General features: G+C 39.3%; 1 protein-coding gene across 1 annotated transcript in view; it reads right to left on the bottom strand.

The window, feature by feature from the left end:
* LOC116984387 (doublecortin domain-containing protein 1-like) overlaps nt 1-25,243 on the bottom strand; it is a 156,812-nt gene that overhangs the window by 78,293 nt on the left and 53,276 nt on the right. The window contains exons 8-9 of the mRNA XM_033038544.1: nt 20,687-20,780; nt 13,045-13,211 (exon numbers count right to left, since the gene is read on the bottom strand). Of these exons, the coding sequence (XP_032894435.1) occupies nt 13,045-13,211; nt 20,687-20,780 (261 nt within the window). The remainder of the gene's footprint in view (nt 1-13,044; nt 13,212-20,686; nt 20,781-25,243) is intronic.

The following is a 25,243-nucleotide window of genomic DNA, read 5'->3' as shown; positions in this document are numbered from 1 at the left end:
GGCCGAATGGCCTACTCCTGCACCTATTTTCTATGTTTCTATTTTCTATGATCTATCTTTCCCTCTTAATCCCATTCTCCTACCTTCTCCCAGTAACCGTTGACACTCTTACTAATCAAGAAATGCTCACCAGTCAATTCCACCACAGATGCTGCCTGATCCACTGGGTTCCTCTGCCATTTTGTTTTTTTGCTCAATAATTATCACATGATCGTTATTTTTTTAAATTACCTTTATTCCAGTTATGAGATCTGATGCTACGCTGAATCGGAAGAGACATTTATAACAAGCCTTGAAAATCTATCGCAGCATTTACATGGCATGCAACCGAATTGAAGTGCAATATTATTTATTTATAAATTTTAGAGACACAGCATCACAACAGGCCCTACGACCTACCATGTTCATGCCGACCATTTATCACCCATTCACACTAGTTCTATGTTATCCACTCCCAGCACACCTGGGGTGATTTACAGAGGCAATTAACGGCTCTACCACAGTTGGACACTTCTGAGCATAGGTAGCGTACAATATCCAACTTGAACCGTGTGCCTTTGCACCATGGAACAGAGGGCTCTGGTCACACAACAGTAACATCAACCTGCATGCAGAGTCAATGTGGTTGCTGCAACAGTGGGCCAAGAGCTCACACAGTTGCTGGGGAAGGCTGGCCAGCTGAGGCCTCCTTCAATGCAGAACATGCTCCATACATTGTGGAAGCTTCAGCTTTGGAGTGTGAGATCCAACACCTGATAATATATTACAGCTCATCAGAAACATTCAAAGGCTATTGAAATAGATTAAATAGCAGAAAACTTAAAAGTGATTTAGAAACATTAAAATTGTTAAAATAATAAAAGACTACTTGCCCTTGCCTATCGTTTCAAAAGGAGATACCCTCCTATTTAAACAAATAGAATCAAAGTTAAGTTTAGTTTAGAGATACAGAGCATAAATAAGCCCTTTAACACACAGTCTGCGCCGACCGGCGATCTCTGCATACTTACACTATCCAACACACTAGGGACAAGTTACAATTTTACCAAGCCAATTAACCTACAAATCTGTACATTTTTGGAGTACAGGAGAAAACCCACGCAGGTCACAGAGAGAACGTACTAACTCCATACAGACAGCACCCTTAGTCAGGATCGAACCCGGGTCACTGGAAGGCAGCAACACTACTGCTGCGCCACTACTATTGAGCAAAAAAGCTATTTGCCCTAGCAACCTCATTCCATTAAAATGGGGTCACCAACCTGGATGTAGAATGTAACTGCATGCCATTTTTCTTTCCTTATTTTAATGGTTTAATTAATTTTTAATTTAAGTAAGTTTTAAACGAAATTACTTTTAATTTCTAAGCATTAATTTTCAATTATTTATATCTATCTCACCTATTTTTAAATGTCTTTAACAGGTACATTTGGAAACAATTGAAAGATCTTTGACAATATGGCCATTGCTTACGGGGCAGTTTGTCTTGCAGGACAGCCACAGCAGTTAGACTCTCAGCTCCCATAATTTCTTCCTAATTGAATACCTTAATAATTTTTGTATATTCCAGTTAGATCAGCCTTCAAGCTCTAAAGTCAAGAAAGTAAACCAAACTTTTGCGACCTGTCCTCGCCATTTAATTGTACATGCCCTTACATCATCCTGATGAATCTACAGTGTACCACAGTCAAGGTCAATTTATCCTTTAAGTGGTTTGATAAAGGGATTGCAGAGGTGCAATATGCTGAGTCAAGCAGGATTGAACCAAAAGATTTAGGAGTTACGAAAGAATCAAGAATAATAGGCACAGGCGTAAAAGAAGAGACAAATCCATTCTTGCATCGTAATGAAAGGTGTGGTAGGCTTAAGAAGTTGTATAGTTTATTTCTTCTCTTATATCTCATGTTCGAAGAAAAAATAAAAAGCTTGGGTAACTAAAGCAAGTAGGGTTAAATTACATGTGATTCAAAGTAATGTCTAGTTTAGTTTAAATATTCAAATCGCATCAAAAAACAGAGTTAATAGAAGCATTTAATTCTTTAGGCATACTCATAAGTAAATATCCTATCTATTCAGCTGAAGGGAAGAATAATGATAATGAGTGAGGTGTTAACAATGGGACTCAAGTGGGGAACCACAATTACTACTGAAACCTACTTTCTCTCTGTGAGAGTGCATTATACTTCAAGTTAGGAGGTCACTATGAAGCTGTTTCCAAACTTAAATGTTTGGAGAGTGGAGATTCCCTCTTCAGTTCTACTTAATAAAGGATTAACTGGTTGTAGGAGAGTGTTTGCCTGATTACACAGATGCAGACTTCTCTGCTCCCAAATAGAAGGCATGCAGTTTAAAGAGATATTGACTGGTAAAAGGTTATTGAAGAGTTCACTGCTCTGAGATCCATTAGCATGGGAATTAGAAATAGGACTAGGCGATTCAGCCCCTTTAAGACCCTTCAATTTTTTAATTAGATTGTAGCTGATATGAACCAAAACACATTTTACTTCTTTGAAAGAATGTTTTTGGCCCGAAACGTTGTCTATTTCCTTCGCTCCATAGATGCTGCCTCACCCACTGAGTTTCTCCAGCATTTTTGTCTTACTTCCTTGAAATCCTTGCACCTTAAAAATCTAACAACCTGAATCATAAAACTTTAAATTGCTTCATCATCATTGAATTCAAGAATAGTAAGTGTCAAATTTCCTAGACCCCTTCACGTCTAAATGTGGTGAAAATAATGTCTTGATCGTACACTCTTATGTTGGACTATCCCCTGAACAAATCACTGTTCTGCATTTTTCCAGTTAAATTCTTTAGACTTTAGAGATACAGCGCAGAAACAGGCCCCTCGGTGCACCAAGTCCATACTGACTAGCGATCACCGCGTAGAATAACACTATCCTACACACCAGGGTCAATCTTACAACTTGCCAAAGCCAATTAACCTACAAACCTGTATGTCTTTGGAATGTGGGAGGAAACTGGAGCACCCGGAGAAAACCCACGTGGTCACAGGTAAACAAACTCCGTACAGACAGCACGCATAGTCAGGATTGAACCCAGGTCTCTGGCGCTGTAAGGCAGCAACTCTACCGCTGCGCCAATGTGCCACCTGAATGATTCCTTGATCATTTTTATATATCTTGATTAGTTCAGTACTCAACCTTCTAAACTCAAGAATGCAAACCAAGTCTTTGCTCTCACCATTTAACACTCTACACTCTTGCATCATCCTGATGAATCTACACTGTACCATCTCCAAAGCCAAACTTCCTCTGGTCTGATGCCAAAATACAAGGGAGTGAGGGGTAACGCAGTGGAGCAGCTGGTAGAGTCGCTGCCTCATAGCGCAGAGAGATCTGGGTTTGAAACTGACCTCGAGTGCCCTATGTATGAGGTTTGCACAATTTCCCTTGACCGCTTGGGGTTCCTCCCACATCACAAACACATGCAGGTTTATAGGTTAATTGGCTGCTGTAAATTGCCCCTGACGTGTAGGGACTGGACGAGAAAGTGGGATAACATAGAACCAGTGTGAATGGGTGATCGATGGTCTGTGTGGACTCAGTGGGCCAAAGGGCCTGTTTTCACTCTGCATGAATCTGTGATCCTATATCAATGTAACATGGAGTTAGGATCATAGAAATTATGGAGATTGGTCACAGTCCAGATTTAGCAACTTAAGCGTTGATTACACACTTCCGCACTGATCTTGCAGTCACATTAATCTCTAAACCACAATGCAAATAGCAATCAGAGATTTAAATGGATTTTACTGTTTTAGGGAAAACTTGGTTCAAATTTGGCTGACCTTGATGTGACTGGGGTTGGTTGGATAGTGGTGATGGGTTGGTCCTAACTTCTCTGACACCATAACAGCTCTTTTCTGCCATGAACATATGTCATACCTGCCAACATTTGAAAATGAAAAATCTTACTCTGGCCCGCCTTAGCTCCTGGATTTTTAGGGTTTTTGTTGTAGTTTGCCGATATCACGATATATTCAGAGCTGCCAAGTTTTGTCAGAGCATTTCAGTATTCTGGTACCTGAAAATCAGTATTTTGCTGAGGAAATCAGTATTTTTATGCGGTGCCCTTTTGCTGAAATTTTTTTTTTAATGTGCAGTCATACCCATGTAAGAGTACAAGAATGCATAACTTGTTTATTGTGTATTTGTAATACCGTTTATTGTGTATTATATGTCATAGCTGCTTTCTTGCATTTGTCCAGAAGTTTATCATTGAAAGTCATTTGGTTGCAACGTTTCCCCATGGCCTGGGGAAACATTGAGGGGCTGGATGGAAGGAAGGAGAGAAGGAGGGAAGAAAGGAAGGAATCTCTCTCTCTCCTCCCTCTCCCTATCTCTCTCCCATCTCCCTCTCTCCCTCCCTCTCTCCCCCCTCTCTCTCTCTCTCCTTTCTCTCTCTCTCCTTTCCCCCTCTCCCTCCCTCACTCTCTTTCTCCCAACCCCCCTCTCCCCCCCCCCCTCCCTCTCTCTCTCTCTCTCTCCCTCCCCCCTCTCCCTCTACACACACTCCTACACCTACACCTGAAATTTCTCTTTGCCTAGCACTGTGTGCAAACAGCAGGCAGAGTGTTGGGGGCAGCCATCTTCTGCTTCAGTAAGGGAAGTTGGTCGGTGATTGGCCGCAACGCCCCTCGGAGAGTGTCTGATTGGACGCAATCCCCTTAGGGACAATTAACCTACAAACCTGTACAAGGAAGCCCAGGACAAGGGGTCACAGCTTAAGGATAAGGGGGAAATCCTTTAAAACCGAGATGAGAAGAACTTTTTTCACACAGAGAGTGGTGAATCTCTGGAACTCTCTGCCACAGAGGGTAGTCAAGGCCAGTTCATTGGCTATATTTAAGAGGGAGTTAGATGTGGCCCTTGTGGCTAAGGGGATCAGAGGGTATGGAGAGAAGGCAGGTACGGGATACTGAGTTGGATGATCAGCCATGATCATATTGAATGGCGGTGCAGGCTCGAAGGGCCGAATGGCCTACTCCTGCACTTAATTTCTATGTTTCTATGTTTCTATGTACGTCTTTGGAATGTGGGAGGAAACTGGAGCACCTGGAGAAAACATATGTGGTCAAAGAGAGAATGTACAAACTCCGTACACAAAGCAACCCGGGTCTCCGGCGCTGTAAGGTGGCAACTCTACCGCTGTGCCACTCCAAATTATTTAGATGGCAGTGCTAATATCCGAGTACCAAGCAAGAATTGCCCAGCAGGAATGCATTTGATATATTTGATTAATGCAGGTTTCTCAGTTTAATTCTGTCAATTTTGTGACCATTATATTATATATATAAAGCTGACTAAACAATCTTTCTGTACGCCACCCCTTATCTTTGCAATGATGCATTCTCGCCGTTATTCATTTCCTCAGTTTTATTAGACAGATCACAATGTAGACACCTGGTAATTCTGCCTTTAAGATTGAGTCTCAACAGAGTGGGCAACAATCATTTGCTGAAGAGGTCACCCTGATGAAGTTATGCTGATACCTTGGAATGGTTATTTTTTCAATTTCACAAGCAACTTAACTTTGCAATAGAAAAGAAGTTTTCAAGAATCATTCAGCAATAGTTCCATTCACGCATTATTCAGAGATGACATTACGTTCTGACTGTATGTATGTGGTTGTAAGGGGCGACACAGTGGCTCGGCGGTATAGTTCCTGCCTTCCAGCGTCAGATCCTGACTATGGGTGCTGTCTGTACGGTGTTTATAGGTTCTCCCTGCGACTGCATGAGATTTCTCTGAGATCTTCCGTTTCCTCACACACTCCAAAGATGTACAGGTTTGTAAGTTAATTGGCTCAGTATAAATGTAAATGCTTCCAAGTGTGTGTAGGATAGTGTTAATGTGCGGGGATCGCTGGTCTACGCAGACTAGGTGGGCTGAAGGGCCTATTTCCACGCTGCATCTCTAAACCTAAACCAAGTGATCTGTTTTAGTTACTGTATGTTTTAAGCTATGGGCAGTAAAAATCTTTTGCAAAGAAATTACCATTATTCAAAGTAAAAATTCAAAAACGAATTAAAACGAAAAGTATAGTGTTTAAATATCTACTGTATATTATTTTAATTTGGTTGTAATAATCATATGTCCACAAAGTACCAGTATTAATATTATTCTCTCCTGCTCCAGTGTGGCAGATTTATGGATCTAAATAATCAGTGGCCTTATAAAAGCATGAGGGATTATAAAGTGCTTCGATTGAAAACTGAGAGACAAATTCAACAGAAACCAAACAGAAATATTCCAAAGATCAACTCTTCTTCCACTCTCTCTCACTCAAGACATTGAACACATCTTTGCAGAACCTATTATGTCTGGGCACACATCAAAGGCCAAAATATCTTCCATTGGCTTCCTGAATTGAAGAATAAACAAATCAGGAGAGGAACTTAAATCAGATTGGGAGTGATTGTGGGTTATGGATGCAGGGGCGTGGGGAGTAACGTCAGACTCATCCCTGAGACGGATTTCGGCCCGAAACGTTGCTATTTCCTTCGCTCCATAGATGCTGCTGCACCCACTGAGTTTCTCCAGCATTTTTGTCTACCTTCATCCACTGGTTTGTTTGCTTCCTCACACATTGGCCTATTTTCATCCTTAACAAATATTTAAGTAATGACTGGTAGATGCAAAATCCTGGAGTAACTCAGCTGGTCAGGCAGCATCTCTGGAGCAAAGGAACAGGTTGGAGAGAGGAAATGGGTGACCCTTCTTAAGGGTCTCGACCCGAAACGTCACCCATTTCTTCTCTCCAACCCATCCCTTCGCTCCAGAGATGCTGCCTGATTCGCTGAATTACTCCAGCATTTTGTGTCTACCTTTGATTTAAACCAGCATCTGCAGTTCTTTCCTACACTTTAAGTAATGACTTCTATCAATTGTAGTGACCCATCATGTTACTGGACTAGTAAACTTGAAGTGTAAGTTCATCTATCGCCATGTGATTTTGAATTCAATTTAAAATAAAAGCTAATATTAGTAAAACTTGTCTAAAAACCCCCAGCTATTTTACAAACAACTTTTACAAAAGGGAAAAGGGAATCTTGTGTGATCTTAGCATATTTATTAATCAACACCTTGAATTGAATGAGAAAAACAAGATCTTATTAATATTTCCCCATGCAAAATCCATTTTAATTTATGCAGAATCTTCCTTTACATGTCAATGATCCTTCTTCCATTGTAAAGTCAGAATACATGAGGGATTATAGGATAATTACCCCTAGTGGGTAGGGAATGGATGCAAAAGTGGAATAACACAGAACTAATGTCAATGGATGATCGATGGTCGGCATGGACTCAGAGCACTGAAGGGCTTGTTTCCATATTGTACCTTTCAATCAATCAAAAGCTTCAAGTGTGATTGCAAAATATTTAATTCAACATGCAGTTTCTCTAGTCATGCAGAAACAAAGAACTGTGGATGCTGCTTGATGCACAATAGGGCACAAAATACTGGAGTAACTCAGCAGGTCAGGCAGCATATCTGGAGAATGTGGATAGAAACATAAAACCATAGAAAATAGGTGCAGGTGCAGGAGTAGGCCATTCGGCCCTTTGAGCCAGCACCGCCATTCAATATGATCATGGCTGATCATCCAAAATCAGTACCCCGTTCCTGCTTTTTCCCCATATCCCTTGATTCCTTTAGTCCCAAGAGCTAAATCTCTGACGTTTCTGAAGAAAGGTCTTGACCCGAAACATCATCTATCCATGCTCTCCAGAGATGCTGCTTGACCTGCTGAGTTACTCCAGAACTTTGTGTACTCCGGAAATGTAGTAAACTGTGCTTGCATGCAGTAAAATCTGAACAACATGAAAATAGAAATTTGGTGGGGAGATTTGGCCTCCATGCCAAAGGAAGGATACTTTCCCCGGAGTCAATGGAATGTAGATTCAGTAGAATGATCTCTAGAATGAGGGTGTAGGCCAAGGAGTACAGATTGCAGAAAAATGGCCTAAATTTACTGTAGTTTAGAAGAATGTGAACTGATCTCATTGAGACATACAAAATTCTGAGAGGGCAGAGCTCAGTGGATGCTGAAACATCAAGGCAGAGAAACTATAAATTCTGGACATAGCAACAGTACGAGGAGTCGGGTATTTAGGAAAGAATTGCAAACCATTGTGTTTCTCTACAATAAATTTTTGAGCATTCAGCTAATCAAGATATGAGGATCAGCGAATAAACTGCACAAAAGGAACAGGATACCACTAAAGTTATGCTTCTGTATTATAAGGAATTATTAAGGCTACAGGGGTGGGAGATTGCAACCTTCACGTGGTCCACCCTGTTTCGACGAATGCAATTAACCTGGCGTGCACAAACAGAAGATCAAACAGAACAAGTTGTCTTACAACTTTAGGCACGCCATATGAAAGAAGATTAAGGCTACATCTGGAATATCATGCAGATATTTGTCTCCAAACACATTGGAAGAAATTTGGAGAATGTTCGATTTCAACCTGGAATTGCCAGGTTGTCTTGTGTGGATGGGTTGGACAGAATAAACTTGTGTCTGTTGGACTTCAGAATGTCTATAATATAACCTAACCTGCACACTTTGTTTCTTATATACTAATAAAATACCAGGAACATTGGTACCACACAAGCGGCAAAATAATAACTGAATCCAACAAGAGATTATCTCTACCTCATTAAAATACAAATAGGAAAATACTACCAAAGTTTCAATATACCATTCCGCTGTGGCTTATTCTTCCACTATCTGTATTACCATAATTGATGGTGCACCAACCTTGGCCATGCCCATGAGATCACTAGTTTTTTGGATATTGAACAATGTCTTGGGAATTTGACTCCTGACATTGACCTTCTTTGGTGCTTCCTCTCACTAACGTTTGACAGTTTGCCTGAAGGAAATCGTGACATTCTATGAAAAACAAAAGGTTCTCCCTTTCTCAGCTTCTCGTCAACCTAAGCCTAAACAACTATCTTAGACAATCAATCTCAAAGCTTTGCAGCTGAATTTCCAACAAACTCTTTAAACCCTTGAAATAACTAGCACACCAGCTGCAGCCATAAAGCAATTCCCCTGTAACAGGCGTTTTCAATCAGTGCTAGATAGCTTCACTTAATGTCACCCATTCATGAAATCAGGCCCATTGATTGTGCACTAAACTTGGAGTTAGCATTGACCGGTGACATTAATCATGTTAATGAGGTCTCAGGTTGAATTTTAGCACTGGGTCAAATGAACATGGTTGATTGTGTATTAAAATCCTAACACATTTTTTAATGTCATCTCCAAAGAATAATTTGTATACCACCGAATCATAACTCTTAAAAATAAGTCCCTGAACACTTTACATATGATAGAGTCTTTCAGGTTTAAATTTCTGAACGGGTGTCGTAAATAGTGCTGCACATAAAAATGACATAACATTTTCTTCATTGATATTATTCTTTTGATGAACTATTAAATGTTCTTTCCAAATTCTCCTCTTCCTGTAACATCAGAGGCAGGCTAGTTGACTTGGAACTCAATAATTCCTGTGGTTCCTCATTCTAAAAAGCATTTTATCATGTAGGATTTTTGGCAGATTTTCACTAGGTGCAGCCAAGCAAAGTTTAGTCAGTGGACAATGTCATATGTACCAGTCTTCCTTGTAAATCGTAGTTGTTGAGTCAGAGAGTAATTTCACTTCTTCCTTGTTCCTTGCACAGAAGTGATTAGAAAAATAGAAACATAGAAACATAGATTTTTATCACTACCTCTGCAGCTGTAGAATTGTAAAGATATCCCAGGGCATTGCTCAAAATCATTTTAATTGTGAAACTTCACTGAATATGTTCAAGGGCATAAAATGTGTATCCAGACAGCAGGGATGGGTGAGGTGGGGGAGGAGTACTGGCAGGGCGGGGAGAGGAGGGGTCACACTGCAGTACAATGTTGCATTCCAGCATTTTTAATCAGAATTCAACGTGACATTGAAGTCAGGCAGTGTTGCATCACTTAAAAATAGTAAATGAGAACAGAATGATAAATGGCTTTGATAGCTCCATATGCAAAAATAAATAATTAGCATCAATAAATTTTAATTTCCACCTTCCTAACAACCACCCTCAAATACTGTAGATAAAGTCACAAACTGCTTTTACAAGTCTAACAAAGATCGTTCCATTAACAGTCCCCATTATAGGCAGCACTTCTATGGCCCGTGAAGGCAAAGCTCCAAGACATCTTAACACCAGACAGTTATATTTTCTTTTAATTATGCTACAATTTGCTGCAGTAAGACTGACAATGCATTGTAAGAGAGAAAAGTAAATATTTTTCAAATTCTTCCTAAGAATGTATAGCATTCTGTACAAATTAAACTTAATACTTATTTAAATTCATGTTGTTAGAGTTAAACGGTTTGCCTTCAATAAAGACAAAAAGTAAAAATTGACAGGTTTCCCCCAAATAAGACTTCCAATGTTGAAAGTACAGGTTGTATATTTTTATAGTGAAAGTTGGTGACAACATTTAAATGTTGAATATAAATTAGCCAAAATTAATAATCTAATATATGGCAGGAACATTTATAAAATGTAATATATATTGAGGGAAATTAATAATATTCAAAAACTTATAAAAACATACAAAATCTAATTTTTATTAATTAATAAATTATAACATATGAATTTATATTTTAAAATTATATGGCTGGTTCAAATAAATTATTTTTTTAAATAAATAAATATTTGGAATGATTTCATGGCATAAATGCATTTTACATAGATAAGCTAGAAAGTTCACCATCCAGATGCAAACAATATTCTTGACTTTTTCTTATGTAATTTTTAATCAGCAAAATTATAATATTTTTAATGTTCATTTTACATATGGCTATAATCCTAATATGTAAAATCTACCATTTTACTGCAAATAAACTAAACCATATTTTGTCACTTCAATGCGATCCATCTCAATAAATATCAATTGTGTCTCATTTTATGGTTAGTGTCAGAAGTGCATCGTTATTCAAAAATAAAAATCATTTCAGAAGATAGCAGTAAGGGAATAATTTAATATAATTCAGAACACTCTCCTTGTGTAATTACCCTGGTCTTCAAGAAATAATCAGAATCTTCCCAATTTTAATTACAAGGAAACCTTTGTCTTTGATACTTCATAATAATTGGCACACAAATTCTCCAGTACATCTCCTATTTCTCTATTATTTTATATAGTTAGATCTATTGTACTCCTAAGTGCTGCAAAAAAAATCATTGTTTTGAGGTAAAAATCAATATGAGGAATAAACGTGCATAACGCATAGACACAAAATGTCTATCATTCCCTAGCTTGAAAAGTCAAACATCAACACAGAGCGTGAGTTGCAGACAATTTGATACAACAAAAAAGAAAACCTCAAACAGATGATCAACGAATATTGGGCATTGTACGGACCCAGTAAATTGAAGGAGGAAAGGCAAGTTTAGAAATAAAACCGAGACATGATGTCATGCATTTAAAAAAATCACATTCTGAGATTTTGTTAGAAATACAGAAGTATAAAGCACACTTTTCATTGACATTTTATAAAGAAAATAAACAGTGTAGTCTAATATGACATATTAAGCCCTATGAGCAATTGAATGGACTGTGAATGTACAGAACCTGTTGAGTTATACTCCTGCAGAGAAACTGGCATACTATAGCACTCAAGGGGATCTTTCCCAGTATCACTGTTGAATGGCATGTCTATTCAATGATCAGTAACAGTTGTACATTTCACAGAATACATTTATTAATTCAAAATGCATATGATCACATCTCATTCAAGAGGCAAAAATGTACATTCCACCATGGTGGAACATTTATGTGATAGATTTTAAGAAAATATAGGCAAAATAAAATGCCTGAATTAAATAATTTAGAGTCTATTCCTAAAGGCAGGAATAGACTTTAAATTGAAAGGTGGTTCTGTCTTCTCTTTTTTGATCTGTTTAGCTGTACGGAGGCCATGAATGACAGCTACCCAGCTTGAAGCCTACAGAAAACACTGCCTCCCTCTTTCAGTCACTATGGTGTGGCTTTTTCACACGTTCCTTCCCCAGCAGTGTTTGTCCCCAAACAGAGGAATAGAGCACAATAGCATTCCAGCTGCAGCATCTCTGCCACCAAAACAACCATGTAATGGGAATGCTAATTAGATGCCAGTACCCAGAATGACTGAAAGTGTTAAAAGTTTTCTCAGCTATTAAACTGAATTTTTAGGAAATAAAGCAAGGTTGGGGGATGAAGGAATACGTCTGGGCTTATAAGTGATTTGTAGGCATTGAATATATTAAACAGACACAGGATGGATTTGATTACTCGGTAATTTAGCTGAGACAGCTTCATGATAAAAATCAAAGTAGCCGTTCTTCTAATGTCAATTTGCACTTAGAATTACCACTCCTTCAACTAAACCAATTCTTCACCAATTTATTGTTTGAACTACCAAAACAATTTAAAAAGTACTAATTTGATTTTAAGATTCAGAATATTGCTCCTCATACAATTTCAATGTAAACCGCAAATGTTAACTGTTTATTCCGCTTCACTAGCTATTTACTTTTAACAGGTTTTGCTCATCATATTATTTAGTGAATTATATCACTGTTTGAAACATGGTATAGAGATTTTGAAATAGTACTTTAAAAAAGATCTGTATACATCCTGTAGCTTAAAAAGTAGCTGAGAAGGAAAGGAAGAGGGTGGTCTGTCATTTTTCGTGAATGACATATTTGCATTCACAGCATTCCCAAGTGTGTGAATTGCTGTAACATTTCACAGTGTGTCACAGAAAGATTAGGCACATGACATCTTACACTGAAAGACAGATACAATTAGCATCATTATTGTTGGCTCAGAGATCACAGTGAAAGTATTCTGGCCTCCACTGGGTACTGGAACACATGTAATACATGTCACATTTATTTAATGACATAAGTGCCAATCACTGTCTATAATAGACACAACTGAAAAGTAGCCTCTTTAAAAGTGTTGCATCTCACCTGCTTACTGTAATTCCATGCAGGCTTCAGCTTTTGATTTATAGCCCATATGATTCCCTGGATGTATGCCTTAGCTCCTGACGGAATGAACCCTTCCCCTTTGGAGACCCAGACAGGTCCACGCAGAGGTGTGAAGGAATTCTGCAGGCATTTGTCGAGCAATGGAACTGTAGAAGAAAGCAGCATTAAAAAGAAATCAAGGATTTTACATCCACTCTGTTGCACCAGCTTGAACCATAAATCAGAGTCTATACAAATGGCACTGGACCTAACTCTTCATGCCTATTATTTATATATGTCCTGAAGAAGCACTGACAAGAGCAAATCCTGGATTACTAGTGGTCACCATCAAGAGTATAGATATTTATACATGTGTGTTGAGCCCCCAACTGTAGAGTCATGAAGCTTCTCAAGTACACCTGAATAGATTTGAACTGCGCCTAACTAACTGCACACGGTGTCATGGTGTGCACTGATTGCCTTATCTTCTCATTTATCACAGTTGGGTTGAAGCAAACCTTGCTGAAACAAAACTTATATTGTTCTGAGACTTGCATTAGGCCTGTTTTTTAAAAAAAAACTGTTTTCCAGCCTGGAGGAGCAGATGTGTGCAATTACAATGGTCATAGATGATTTCCAGCAAAATGCTAGACATATCCTACTGACCTTTATAAGGTGCAACTGAATTACAAATGCATTGAATTATACTGTGAATCTTCAGAAATTAACTTCCACAGCTATTTTCATTCAATCTACGTGAATATTTAAAAACTCATGATGAAGTTGCACTTAAACGGTAAAACTGAAGATAATTCATTTTTAAATCACCAATATGAAACTATTTATATTAAGCACATAAATTACAGTTTAATGTTTAATTAATAGCCACTGATTTTGCAATTCAAAACTCATAAAATTTCCAAACAGATTGTGTGAGCCCGCTTTAATTCACAATACTTTGATAACACACTGTACAATGCACAGTTCATGAATCTGTTTTTGATGGTCAATAAATATTTTAACATTACTTTTCTGCTTTTTATTCTCTTTTTTGGGTGTTTTGGGATGGATGCGGCAGCCCTGGTTTACCACAACAAGCTTTCAGATAGCTGTCTGAATGCTGATATATGTCATCCTGATCACTCTTTCTCAGCCAAAATTAAGCCAACAGCTGCTGTGACTTTTTGTTTATATGTTTGCCGTCACATTTATTCTCCCTCAGGTGCTGACGAGAAATGGTTAAGCAATCATTTTTCTTAAATATTGATGCCTATCTGAATTTGTATTTTTTTATTAACCACTGAATGGAATGACAAGGGCACGATTGCTGTACTTAAAGCAATTTTTTACAGCTGCTTTGGTTTCCAGTGATCCCATTAAATTGACAGGCTCAGCCTGCAGCGTTTAAAGCATTACAGTTGTGGAGCACAATGCTGATTTTATTTTGTTGCTTTGTGCACCTAATGGAACATGGCTTTATCCATGAGAAAATAACAAAAAAAAACAGTACTTAAGGTAATAAATTTGTACAACCATAAAGAAAATTCAAACGTCTTTCGCAGCAGTCTCTGTTCAGCACCTGGGTTCTTTAGCTTTTTGCGAATCAGCGGGTTTGCTGCCTGCCAATAAATGGGCAGTAGGCACGCAATCAAGTAATTCTTCACTACTTTAGGGAACGTAGCATGAGTCGTGCATTTTTTTCCCCTTCTTAAATTGTTGAAGCAGTTATGCATTAAATACTGTATGTTGGCAGATCTTTTGCTTGAGCAAGTGAAGCAAAATGTGTAAATCGTTCATGCCTTGCTGCTTCAGTTCAAGGATTGTCATTGATCATTTGTAACTATATCCACTCCCTGTTCCATGAAATCAAGTTTGGAGTAATGGGTTCATCAGATGTAGGGTTAAATTGAGAGTGATGAGGCTGTATGTCTGTAAAAGAGAGATGCCATGTTCCAGGCCTGCCTCAAAACAGCATGGGATCTAAGGCCGATATTCAAAACCACTACACTCATCATACGCTTGCTGGTTCTGAATGGGCTCAGGGATAGTAAGTGCTGGGGTTTTTACAATGTTCTTTATCTCTCTTACTTATTCCACCACCCGGATTCCTCATCTCTTAACTACCGTTGGCATATATCATAACAATTTAGAGTCTTAACTGACCTAAATTATGAGGTCATTGTACCCAGTGTGTCAAAATGTAATAAGAAAATGCCAATTAATCTGCTCCTGTGCAGAAAGAACTAATAATACATTGGTGTTATATTTTTCAGCGACATACTAATGATGTAGGAATAGTGGCTAAATAATTCAAATATGTGCACTTCATATTCTGAATGTTATCAATGGTGAGGAAAGATTGATGTAAGTATTTGCACTACTGATGGAGTAAGGAAAGTGGAAGTTATAGAATCATAGAGTTATACAGTGTGGAAACAGGCCCTTCAGCCCAACTTTCCCACACTAACTCTTGTTTAAGAAATGAGGACCACATTTAACCTGGTCCACCTACCACCTCTTGCTTCCGTCTTAACCTTTCTTCCCTTTACTTTATCCTCGCCGTCTTCCCTCTCAACTCTCAGAACTGATGTTGTGTTTTGACCCAGTTGTTAACCATTCTTTCTACCCACAGATGCTGCTGAGTTCCTCCACCAGATTGTTTATGATACCTTTGGTATGGTTTTTCTTGATTATATTAAGGTGTAAGGCATTGTCAGAGCTTGATCTGTGTGAAAGTTTAGGCATTTCAATTTTTATATGCTTTCACTAACGCTTCAGAAACTACTTTACACAAAACACTGAGGAATGCGCATGCCTTTCGGCTTTTTGGGGATACAAATCAATATGAACCTTCTTTATACAAGTTGTATTGTACAAATACAAATAAACGTCCAGATGACTAATGTTCTTGTGCTTTATGTGAATGATTGGTGCAAGATGGCTATGAAGGTTGCGTCTTCAAAGGCTCTTCACACAACAGCTGGGGTCAATTGCCGCACTTCAACTTAGTCTTGGGAGAAAATTAAACCAAGCAGTGGAGGAGTTTGTAATCATTGCTCCTCTGTCTAAAATAAGGGGGTTAGTTTTGATTAGCAGACAAAGTACCTTTGCTTGAATTGTTCTATCCTAGTCATTGTTACGCAATATATCAGAAATCCTTTACCAGGCAATGGCCCTGAACATACAGAAAGGGTTCACAAATTTATGAGTGGGACCAACACTGCACACGATCCAACCTAGTGTTAAACTGGTACACTTCGTGGCCATTTTACGTGTTGAAAATTAGTCCAATGTTTATCAATTTTTGTCCCTTGTGTCATTGGTTTATAATGGAATAACCAGTTTTTACAACAAGCAAAGTAGGACAATTAAGCTAACAATTTAGGGGTTCCCCTCTTCGACTATAGATGAGGCTCTCACCAGGGTCTCCTCTATATCCCGTAGCACCGCTCTCACTCCCCATCCCCACACTCGTAACAAGGACAGAGTCTCCCTTGTCCTCACCGTCCATCCTACCAGCCGTCACATACAACAGATAATCCTCTGACATTTTCGCCACCTCCAACGTGATCCCACCACTGGTCACATCTTCCCATCTCCTCCCCTTTCGTCTTTCCGCAGAGACTACTCCCTCTGTAACTCCCTGGTCAATTCGTCCCTTCCCACCCAAACCACCCGCTCCCCTGGTACTTTCTCTTGCAACCGCAGGAAATGCTACGCTTGTCGCTTTACCTCCCTCCTCGACTCCATCCAAGGACCCAAGCAGTCTTTCCAGGTGCGGCAGAGGTTCATCTGCACCTCCTCCAACTTCATCTATTGCATCCGCTGTTCTAGGTGTCAACTGCTCTACATCGGTGAGACCAAGCTCAAGCTTGGCGATCTCTTCGCCCAACACCTCCGCTCAGTTCGCCTTAACCAACCTGATCTCCCGGTGGTTCAGCACTTCAATTCCCCCTCCCATTCCGAATCCGACCTTTCTGTCCAGGGCCTCCTCCATGGCCAGAGTGAGTCCCAACGCAAATTGGAGGAGCAGCACCTCATGTTTCGCTTGGGCAGTTTACACCCCAGCGGTATGAACATTGACTTCTCCAATTTCATGTAGTCCTTGCTTTCTCCCTCCTTCCCCTACCCTTCCCAGCTCTCCCACAGCCTACTGTCTCCGCTGCTTCCTTTCTTCATCCTGCCCCCCACCCCCCCCCCCACCCGCCACCCCCACATCAGTCTGAAGAAGGGTCTCGACCCTGAAACATCACCTATTCCTTCGCTCCATCGATGCTGCCTCACCCGCTGAGTTTCTCCAGCATTTTTGTCTACCTTCCTTATTGTGAAATATACTTTGCATTATTTATACATATCTGTATATTATCTGCTCTTTGCCAGACCATAGATGTCCTCGACGATGCTACCACATGGCAAAGTCGTGCAATTGCCACATACAGATTACATTACACTGAGTGATGTCTGAAGTCCGATTTGATTGTCAAATTAAAGCACAACATCAGATGTGGTAGATTGTTTGTAAAAGCTCCGCTTCACATTGAATGATATAATCGTTTACCGTGTCAGGGAACCTCAAACTGTACAGGCGGAATGGATATGATTTCTGTTGAACTGACGCTGAAGGGCCAGTTGCATCTATTAGGCTGAGCCATCACTTACATGCAACTTCCGTTTGATCTTTGATATCTGTCTTATTCCAGTCAGTATGATTCAGAAAAGGTGGAAAAATATCTATTGCCACTTCTAACTGATGCCTGGTTTCTACGCTTCAGACACTTCCACATATAGTTCAGACTAGTGTACGGGTGATTGTTGATCGGCACGGATTCAGTGGGCCGAAGGGCCCCTTTCCACATTGTAACTAAACTAAACTAAGCCATTTGGAAGTTTGTCTCTGCCTACCTAAGTTACAGATCAAAAAGGACTTTGATGTTTTGATGCTTTGCATTTCAGCTATCAGACATTGGCTGTCTACTTAAGGTGGGTGAACACAGCAGTGCCTAGGTTCGCTCCCAGAGGATCTTCAACTATTGTATGCTACTGGATCCAGTCCAATACAGTCGGCAAGATATAGCCATGCCCCATGCAGCTGTTAGTGAAACATTTTGAAGAGTCGATCTCAAAATCAAACTGATAACTTCTATGTTGTTGCATAATCAGAAACACAATATTTTATAAAAAGCATAGTGTTTGAAAACAGCTGATAAAAAGATTTACACTCAATAGTTTCAAAGAAAGAGTGAATGTGCAGTATTTATGTGTAATTTGTGTATAATTTATGTATAATTTATATTTTTGTGTGTTGTCTGAGTCCATGTGCCTGTGATGCTGCAGCAAGCAAGATTTTTCACTTGTGCCTACACCTCACCATATGTGCATATGACAATAGCCACAACGTACTTGACTGGAAAAGACAAAACATCAAAATATAAACAGATCATGGAAAGATGTAAAAGCAGCAAGCTTGTTTCACTTCCTCTGTATTGACTGGGAATCCCTGAGTGTGAGAGGCTTGAATGGGGCAGAATTTGTTAGATATATCTGAGAGGCTTTCTTAAACAGTACATGGATAGTCCAACTAGAGAAGGGACCATATTGGACCTTGGATGTGAAATGACCCAGACCAAGTGACTGGAATTTCAGTGGGAGAGCATTTCAGGAACAGTGATGACAGCTCCTTATGTTTTAAGTTAGTTGTGAATAAGGATAAATCTGGACCTTGGGGAGAAAATGCTAAATTGGAGTAAGGCAGATTACAAAATAATTAGGCAGGAGCCGAGGCGAGCAGCTGCTATTGGGCAAATTCACATCTGACATGTGGGAATTACTTCAAGACCAGCTGATCAAAGTTCAATTCTGGCATCTTTCAGTAAGGAGGAGGAACAAGGGTGGCAAAGTAAGGGAATCCTGGATAATGAGAGTAGTGGATTTGGTCAAAATGAAAAAGGAAACAAATGTAAGGTTAAGGAAGATAACCAGATAAAAATAAAGAAAGCAAGAAATACCTCAAACAGGATATTAGAAGAGCCAGAAGGGGACATGACATGGTGTTTACAGAGAATCACAAGGCATTTTATACAAACATTAGAAACAAGAGGGTAACCAGGAAGAAGCTAGAAACACTCAAGGATAATGAAATGATTTTATACTTGGAGTCAGAGGATGTGGGGGAGATACTAAATGAGTATTTTGCAACAGTATTCACCAAGAAGAACATGGAGGACAGTGAGATCAGTGTTGCTATACTAATTTGCTAGGCCATTTTAAAACAAGAAGAAGGTAATGTTGGGTCCCTTGAAGAGCATTAAGGTGTACAAGTCCCCAGGGCCTACTAGGATCTATCCCATGTTATTGAAATGGGCAAAAGAGGAGATTGCAGGGCCCTCAACAAATATTTTTATATCCTGCCTAGCCACAGGTAAGGTTCTGGAGGACTGGAGAGTAGCCATTGTCCCTTTAAAAAGCAAAAAGGAAATTACAGGCTGGTAAACGTCAGTGTTAAGGAAACTATTGAAGAAGATTTTCTCACATTTGGAAGAGAATGAGCTCATTAGGTAAAGTCAGAAAGGCAGATTATGTTTTACAAACAACTGAGATCTCTTAGGAGGTGATGAAGGTGATTAATGAGGATAAGACTGTGAATGTTGTCCACATGACCCTCAGTAAGACATTTGACAAGTTCCCTCATGGTATCCTGATCCAGAAACTTAAGATGCTTGAGATCCATGATGACTTGGTAGTTTGCATGAGTCTGGCTGACCCACATATGACAGAAGGTAATCGTCATTTTGGCCAGAAAGTGATGGCCAGTGGTGTTCTGCAGGCATCTGCGCTGGGACTTCTGTTGTTTGAGATACACATTAGTGACTTGGACATAAATGTAGATGGGGTTGGTTAGCAAGTTTGCAGACAACATAAAAATGTCATGTATTTGCAGACAGTGAAGGCAGCCTTCAGAAGATATAGAAGGATTCGGGATATCAGTGACAGATATAGGTAGAAAAATGGCAGGTGGAATTTAATCTGAGCAAGTGTGGTGTGGCACATTGGAAGATCAAACAGAAGGAGAAAGTATAGAGTTAATAGCAGAATCCATAATAGCATTGGTGTAGATTTACTACATTTACTGTTAGCTGTCCTTGGATGTGTTTCAGCTTGTCAACCTGGCAAAGAAAGGGTGAATGTGCAGAATTTATGCGTAATTTGTGTATTTTCCTGTGCCATTTTCTGTACCTTCTACAGTAATGGAAACATTGGACTATGTCTAACACATGGACTGGGACCAAAAGTATGAAAGCAGACTTAAGAAAACCATTGGATTGTGTTCATTCCCAAACACAGAAACAAATATTAGAAAAAATAAAATTCTATTGGCCAATTTAGTGGATTTAGGAGCTACACGTGAAATGGATTATATATTTAATCCCGAGAATCTGCTGCCCATTTGATTCAATGTCAAAGTGAATCTTTCTCAAAGTTGGACATAAGATTATTATGCTTGTGGCCTCATTACCCAAACAACTTTTAACTACTACCTATGATCTAGACATAGGGAATCTAAAAACGTTATATATTGTGCAAATAATCCAGGAATGTTCAAAACAAGAATTTCTCAGTGTCCTGAATTCTAACAATTGCATACCTGTTCTGAGGTCAGAGATTCGATTTCCTTGCCAGTCATACAACATCCTTACTGGGGATGCTAATTTGATCTTTAGAGTGCATTGGTCTAAAAACTACAAGCAGAAATAAAAAGAAACACAAAGAAAAATAATCAACTATTACTCAAATAGAGATCAATCAACAATTATTTTGTATGGCTCTATTTTATATCTTAGAATGGAGGCATAGAAATACTTCACAATCATGAATCAATTCTTTATGGGAGTTGTCAAAGAAGGCAAATTGATGCGCCATAACACCAATCGAAATATGAGAAATGCACTGGTCACACATGGATAATGGTGGGGATGGGGTTAGGAGGGGTAGGGGAGCGTGGAGATGAGAGGGATGATATCGGTTGGGAGAGTGTGAAGAAGAAATCAGTGTTCATCAGCTCTGGTAGAGCAAAATGATCAATAACAATTTCACAGCCAATTCTACAACTACATAATTCACGTTTCCATTGACAAAAAGAACGGGATGTAAAATGGATTACTGTTTTCCTGTCATCCATTTTAAACTAATATCCAAAACCAATCTCTTCTGAATTTTAGCATGATCTTCAATTCTAATTATCATATGTAAGGTAGATTAGATGTTCAATTGAGCAGGTTTCCAACCATTGTAATGGTTCACATCAAGAAAAAAAAGGCCCCAATCTCCTGATCAACATTGAACCCTCACCACCAAAATAATAAATGACAGTAAAACTCTATTTATCAATAGGGGTGGTGGTCTGCTTTGCAGCGAAGGTCCCAAGTGTGGACCCAGTGTGTGGACCAGAGTGGGTGCTTTCAATATAAGAGGAAGTAATAATGTGTCTAGGCTTTGACAACCTGGAATACACAAACTGAAGTTGAACAGCTCAAACTAACTAGTTTCTGTTATCAATTCCTTTTAAACTCACCATGTTCAGTTTCCCATTCCCTTAAAACTTCCCATGCTCACTGTAAAGTTTATTATAAAATATAATAAAACTGAAATTAAATTGCGCTGGTGTATGAATAGGAGTGATATCCCATAGTTGGAAAGCCCGTCACCATCTAAAAGTCCCATAAGTGCCAGTTTTAATTTAACTGCTATTCAGACTACTATTATTTGAGAGATGTTAAATGTTAATGGTCCAAAATAGTTGGTATAGTCACTAAATTTCCCCCCAAATTTACAAACAAGGAACTGCAGATGCTGGTTTATCAAGGAAAGACACAAAATGCTGAAGTAACTCAGCAAGTCAGGCAGCATCCCTTGAGAACATGGATAGGTGAAGTTTCGGGACACAAACCTGAATATGGCCCAAAACATCACCGATCCATGTTCTCCAGGGATGCTGCCTGACCCATTGAGTTACTGAGTATTTTAATGTCTTTCCAAGAATAGATTATTGTACAAAATGTTTTGATTTACTGCGATAATTATATTATTGTATAATTATGTATTAGACCGATCGTTTACTATTGCTGCTATACAGGGATCCGGCATGTGGGGACCGCCGTGAAGTGGGGGGGAAGAACAATGGACAATGGGGACCCGGTGAGGGGAGATCATTGTGAGGGAGGTGGAAGAATAATGGACAATAGAGGACCTAGTGTGGGGGGACTGCTGTAAGGGAGGGTGGAGGGGTGAAGAACAAAAGGGGAACTGATGAAGGGGGGGGGGGGGATTTGTAACTTTGTAAAGGGCCTGTCCCACGAGCATGCGACCTGCATTCGGCAAGCGCGACCTAAAGGGCCGGTCCCACCAGCATGCGCCTGCATGCGGCAAGCGCGACCAAACCAGAAGCGGGGGCCGCGCGGAGGTCGAGTGAGTGAAATGAAGTTCGAGCGAAGTCCGCGGTAAGTTCGCGCGTGACGTACGGCGTTGAGGCGGCTGCGGGCCGGCAGGCCGTTGCCACACGGAATTCTTAAACGGTCAGTTTTTCGGAGCCCCACGCGATGTCGGGACCAGCTCCGCACAACTCCATACGGCTCCGGCGATCGAAGTGGGACCGGCCCCGCGAGGCCGTACGGCTCAAGCGACCAAGTTAGGTCGCGCTTGCCGCATGGAGTCGCTTAGGTCGCGCTTGCCGCATGGAGTCGCATGCTCGTGGGACAGGCCCTTTAGCGCCCTTTATGGGTGACTATTTACATACCTTGGGTATGCAAGCAAAGAATTTCACTGTAACTTGTCACATGTGACAATAAAATGTTCAATTCAATTGAATAAAAAGGAGAGTTAAACAGTGATCAGGGATGATATCGCAATTTGTTACATACATTTTTAATGCCCAATTACAATCGTAAGGATATCCAATATCACATGTTTAGGTTGTAATGAATAATCCTTACATGCCATATAAAATGGGCACAGTATCCTTTAGATGTTTTATTGAACGGCTTAATGATCAATATTTCCTGACAATGCAGCCTGATATCTGGCTAGATGAAATAAATGTCTTTCCTCCCCTTTTGTTCTTGTGCATTTTCTATGACTATGTTTACTATGGTGTTTATGCATATTTGCCACATTGTGATTTCAACCCTCAGCTCTAATAGCATTATAGAACTCTAGCCCCAACTTTTCTCTCCAAAAATAGCGACTACTGCCATTTCCCTACCACACCTTCTCAGCCTCTACTCCAGAGAAATTCCAGAGTTTCAATGTTCTCTGCTTATCAGTCCACAAATAGTTGAGATCCTTGCCGTAAAAAACAAATAATGATCAATGTATTATGTATAAATGTACCTAGATAGATTTGGAAATAAATATATATATACATAACGTTCAATTAATAATCATATGGATGTCTTTCAACTGAGATTATATAAATATTGATGCAAGATTAATCACTGTGTTCAATTGGTTATTTAATTATTTTATGGAGTATTTAACCACAGGATTTAACTTGATTTTCATCAACATTTCTGTTATTACAGCAAAGGGACTGTACTGTGCTGAAACAGTCACACGTTAACAAATGTGTAAAGTGCAGTGCTCATTAAGTAAAATTTCTTGTAGCTATTGCACAATAAAAATATTTTAAAAACTATTCGTAATTAGTGCAATTGTTCTAAATACAAGAAGCCCCTCCATGAAAGTTTTGCAAGGATCTATGGACCAGTTAATCAGCTAAAATGGAGAGCGGAGTCCACATGAAAAAGATTCTGATCAAACAACGAAATTATATCTAACCAAGAGTCTGAAGTTTATTATAGTCATAGATTCATACTGTGTGGAAACAGGCCCTTCGACCCAACTTACCCACACTGACCAACATGTCCCGTGTACATTAATCCTCCCTGCCTGCATTTGGCCCGTATCCCTCTAAATCTGTCCTATCCATGTACATGTCTAATTGTTCCTTAAATGTTGCAATAGTCCCTGCCTCAACAACCTCCTCTAGCAGCTCGTTCCATACACCCACCACCCTTTTGGTGAAAAGGTTACTCCTCAGATTCCTATTAAATCTTTCCCCCTTCACCATAAACCTATGTCCTCTGGTTCTCAATTCCCCTACTCTGGGCAAAAGACTCTGTGTGTCTACCTGATCTATTCCTCTCATCATTTTATACACCTCTATAAGGTCAAGATTATTAATCAATATAAGATTATTGGCTGCTTAATCTTCACACCGAGGCTCTATCAATATCAAAATTCAGTTTGACTTCTCTACAGGTTGAACTGTAGGTTATGCGCACACTGCTTTGTATTTTCTATTTTTGCATTCATTCTGCATCTATGTATCTAACGCGCTCCTCAACGCTGAGATTGAAACTGCCCCCGAGGCACAAGCAGTGTTAAATCTGAAAATTGACTGGGAAACATGGAATGAGTACTGAGAAAGGTGAGATATCTCAATGCTTTCCTGTTAATGCATCACTAATTTCCTCGTTAAAATCAATGCGTAGAACTGCTATGAACACCACAAAAAATATCATCAACTGTTATTTACATTCAACTCATTTGAGGGGCACACAATGAAGTGGAGAGTATGCCTTTTCAAAACAAATATTATGTTTTTCTTTTAAATAAATATATTGTACACAAGCATATTTATGCTAATCTGTTTGAAGATTCCGATATGATTTAGTACTTTAATGCTGTATCTGATCCTGTCTTGTTTGTTTCTGTGAGTGCTTCTGATCTCAACACCGTCATTCATGTTCTGTAAATTTACCTGTGAGTTTCCCCCTTGAATCTGTGTCCGAATTTAGACTTTTCACTTACATTCAAAATGATTTTCCTTTGGTTGCCAGATAGCATTATATAATTATTTATTTATTCCTAAATCCATCCTTTTTGTTTATAACGATTCCAAACTCAGATTTGAATCTTAAAAATCTAAATCGATGACATAATTTGTGTAAGGTATGATACCTCCACTTCAGAGCGGTTGTGAATTTTCTGTTAGATTCTAGTTCCTGTACTGTTATAGTACATTAAATAATAGTCGGAAACACCTATATTGATTCATTGCCTAGTTGTTACCAAGACTGGCAAAAACTCTTAACATAACTCTGATCCAACTTAATATCTAAGATATAATAATAAAACAAGGGCA

This window comes from Amblyraja radiata, chromosome 20 (assembly GCF_010909765.2).
Source record: "Amblyraja radiata isolate CabotCenter1 chromosome 20, sAmbRad1.1.pri, whole genome shotgun sequence".
Classification (NCBI taxonomy): domain Eukaryota; kingdom Metazoa; phylum Chordata; class Chondrichthyes; order Rajiformes; family Rajidae; genus Amblyraja; species Amblyraja radiata.
This window is presented reverse-complemented; position numbering and strand designations above follow the sequence as displayed.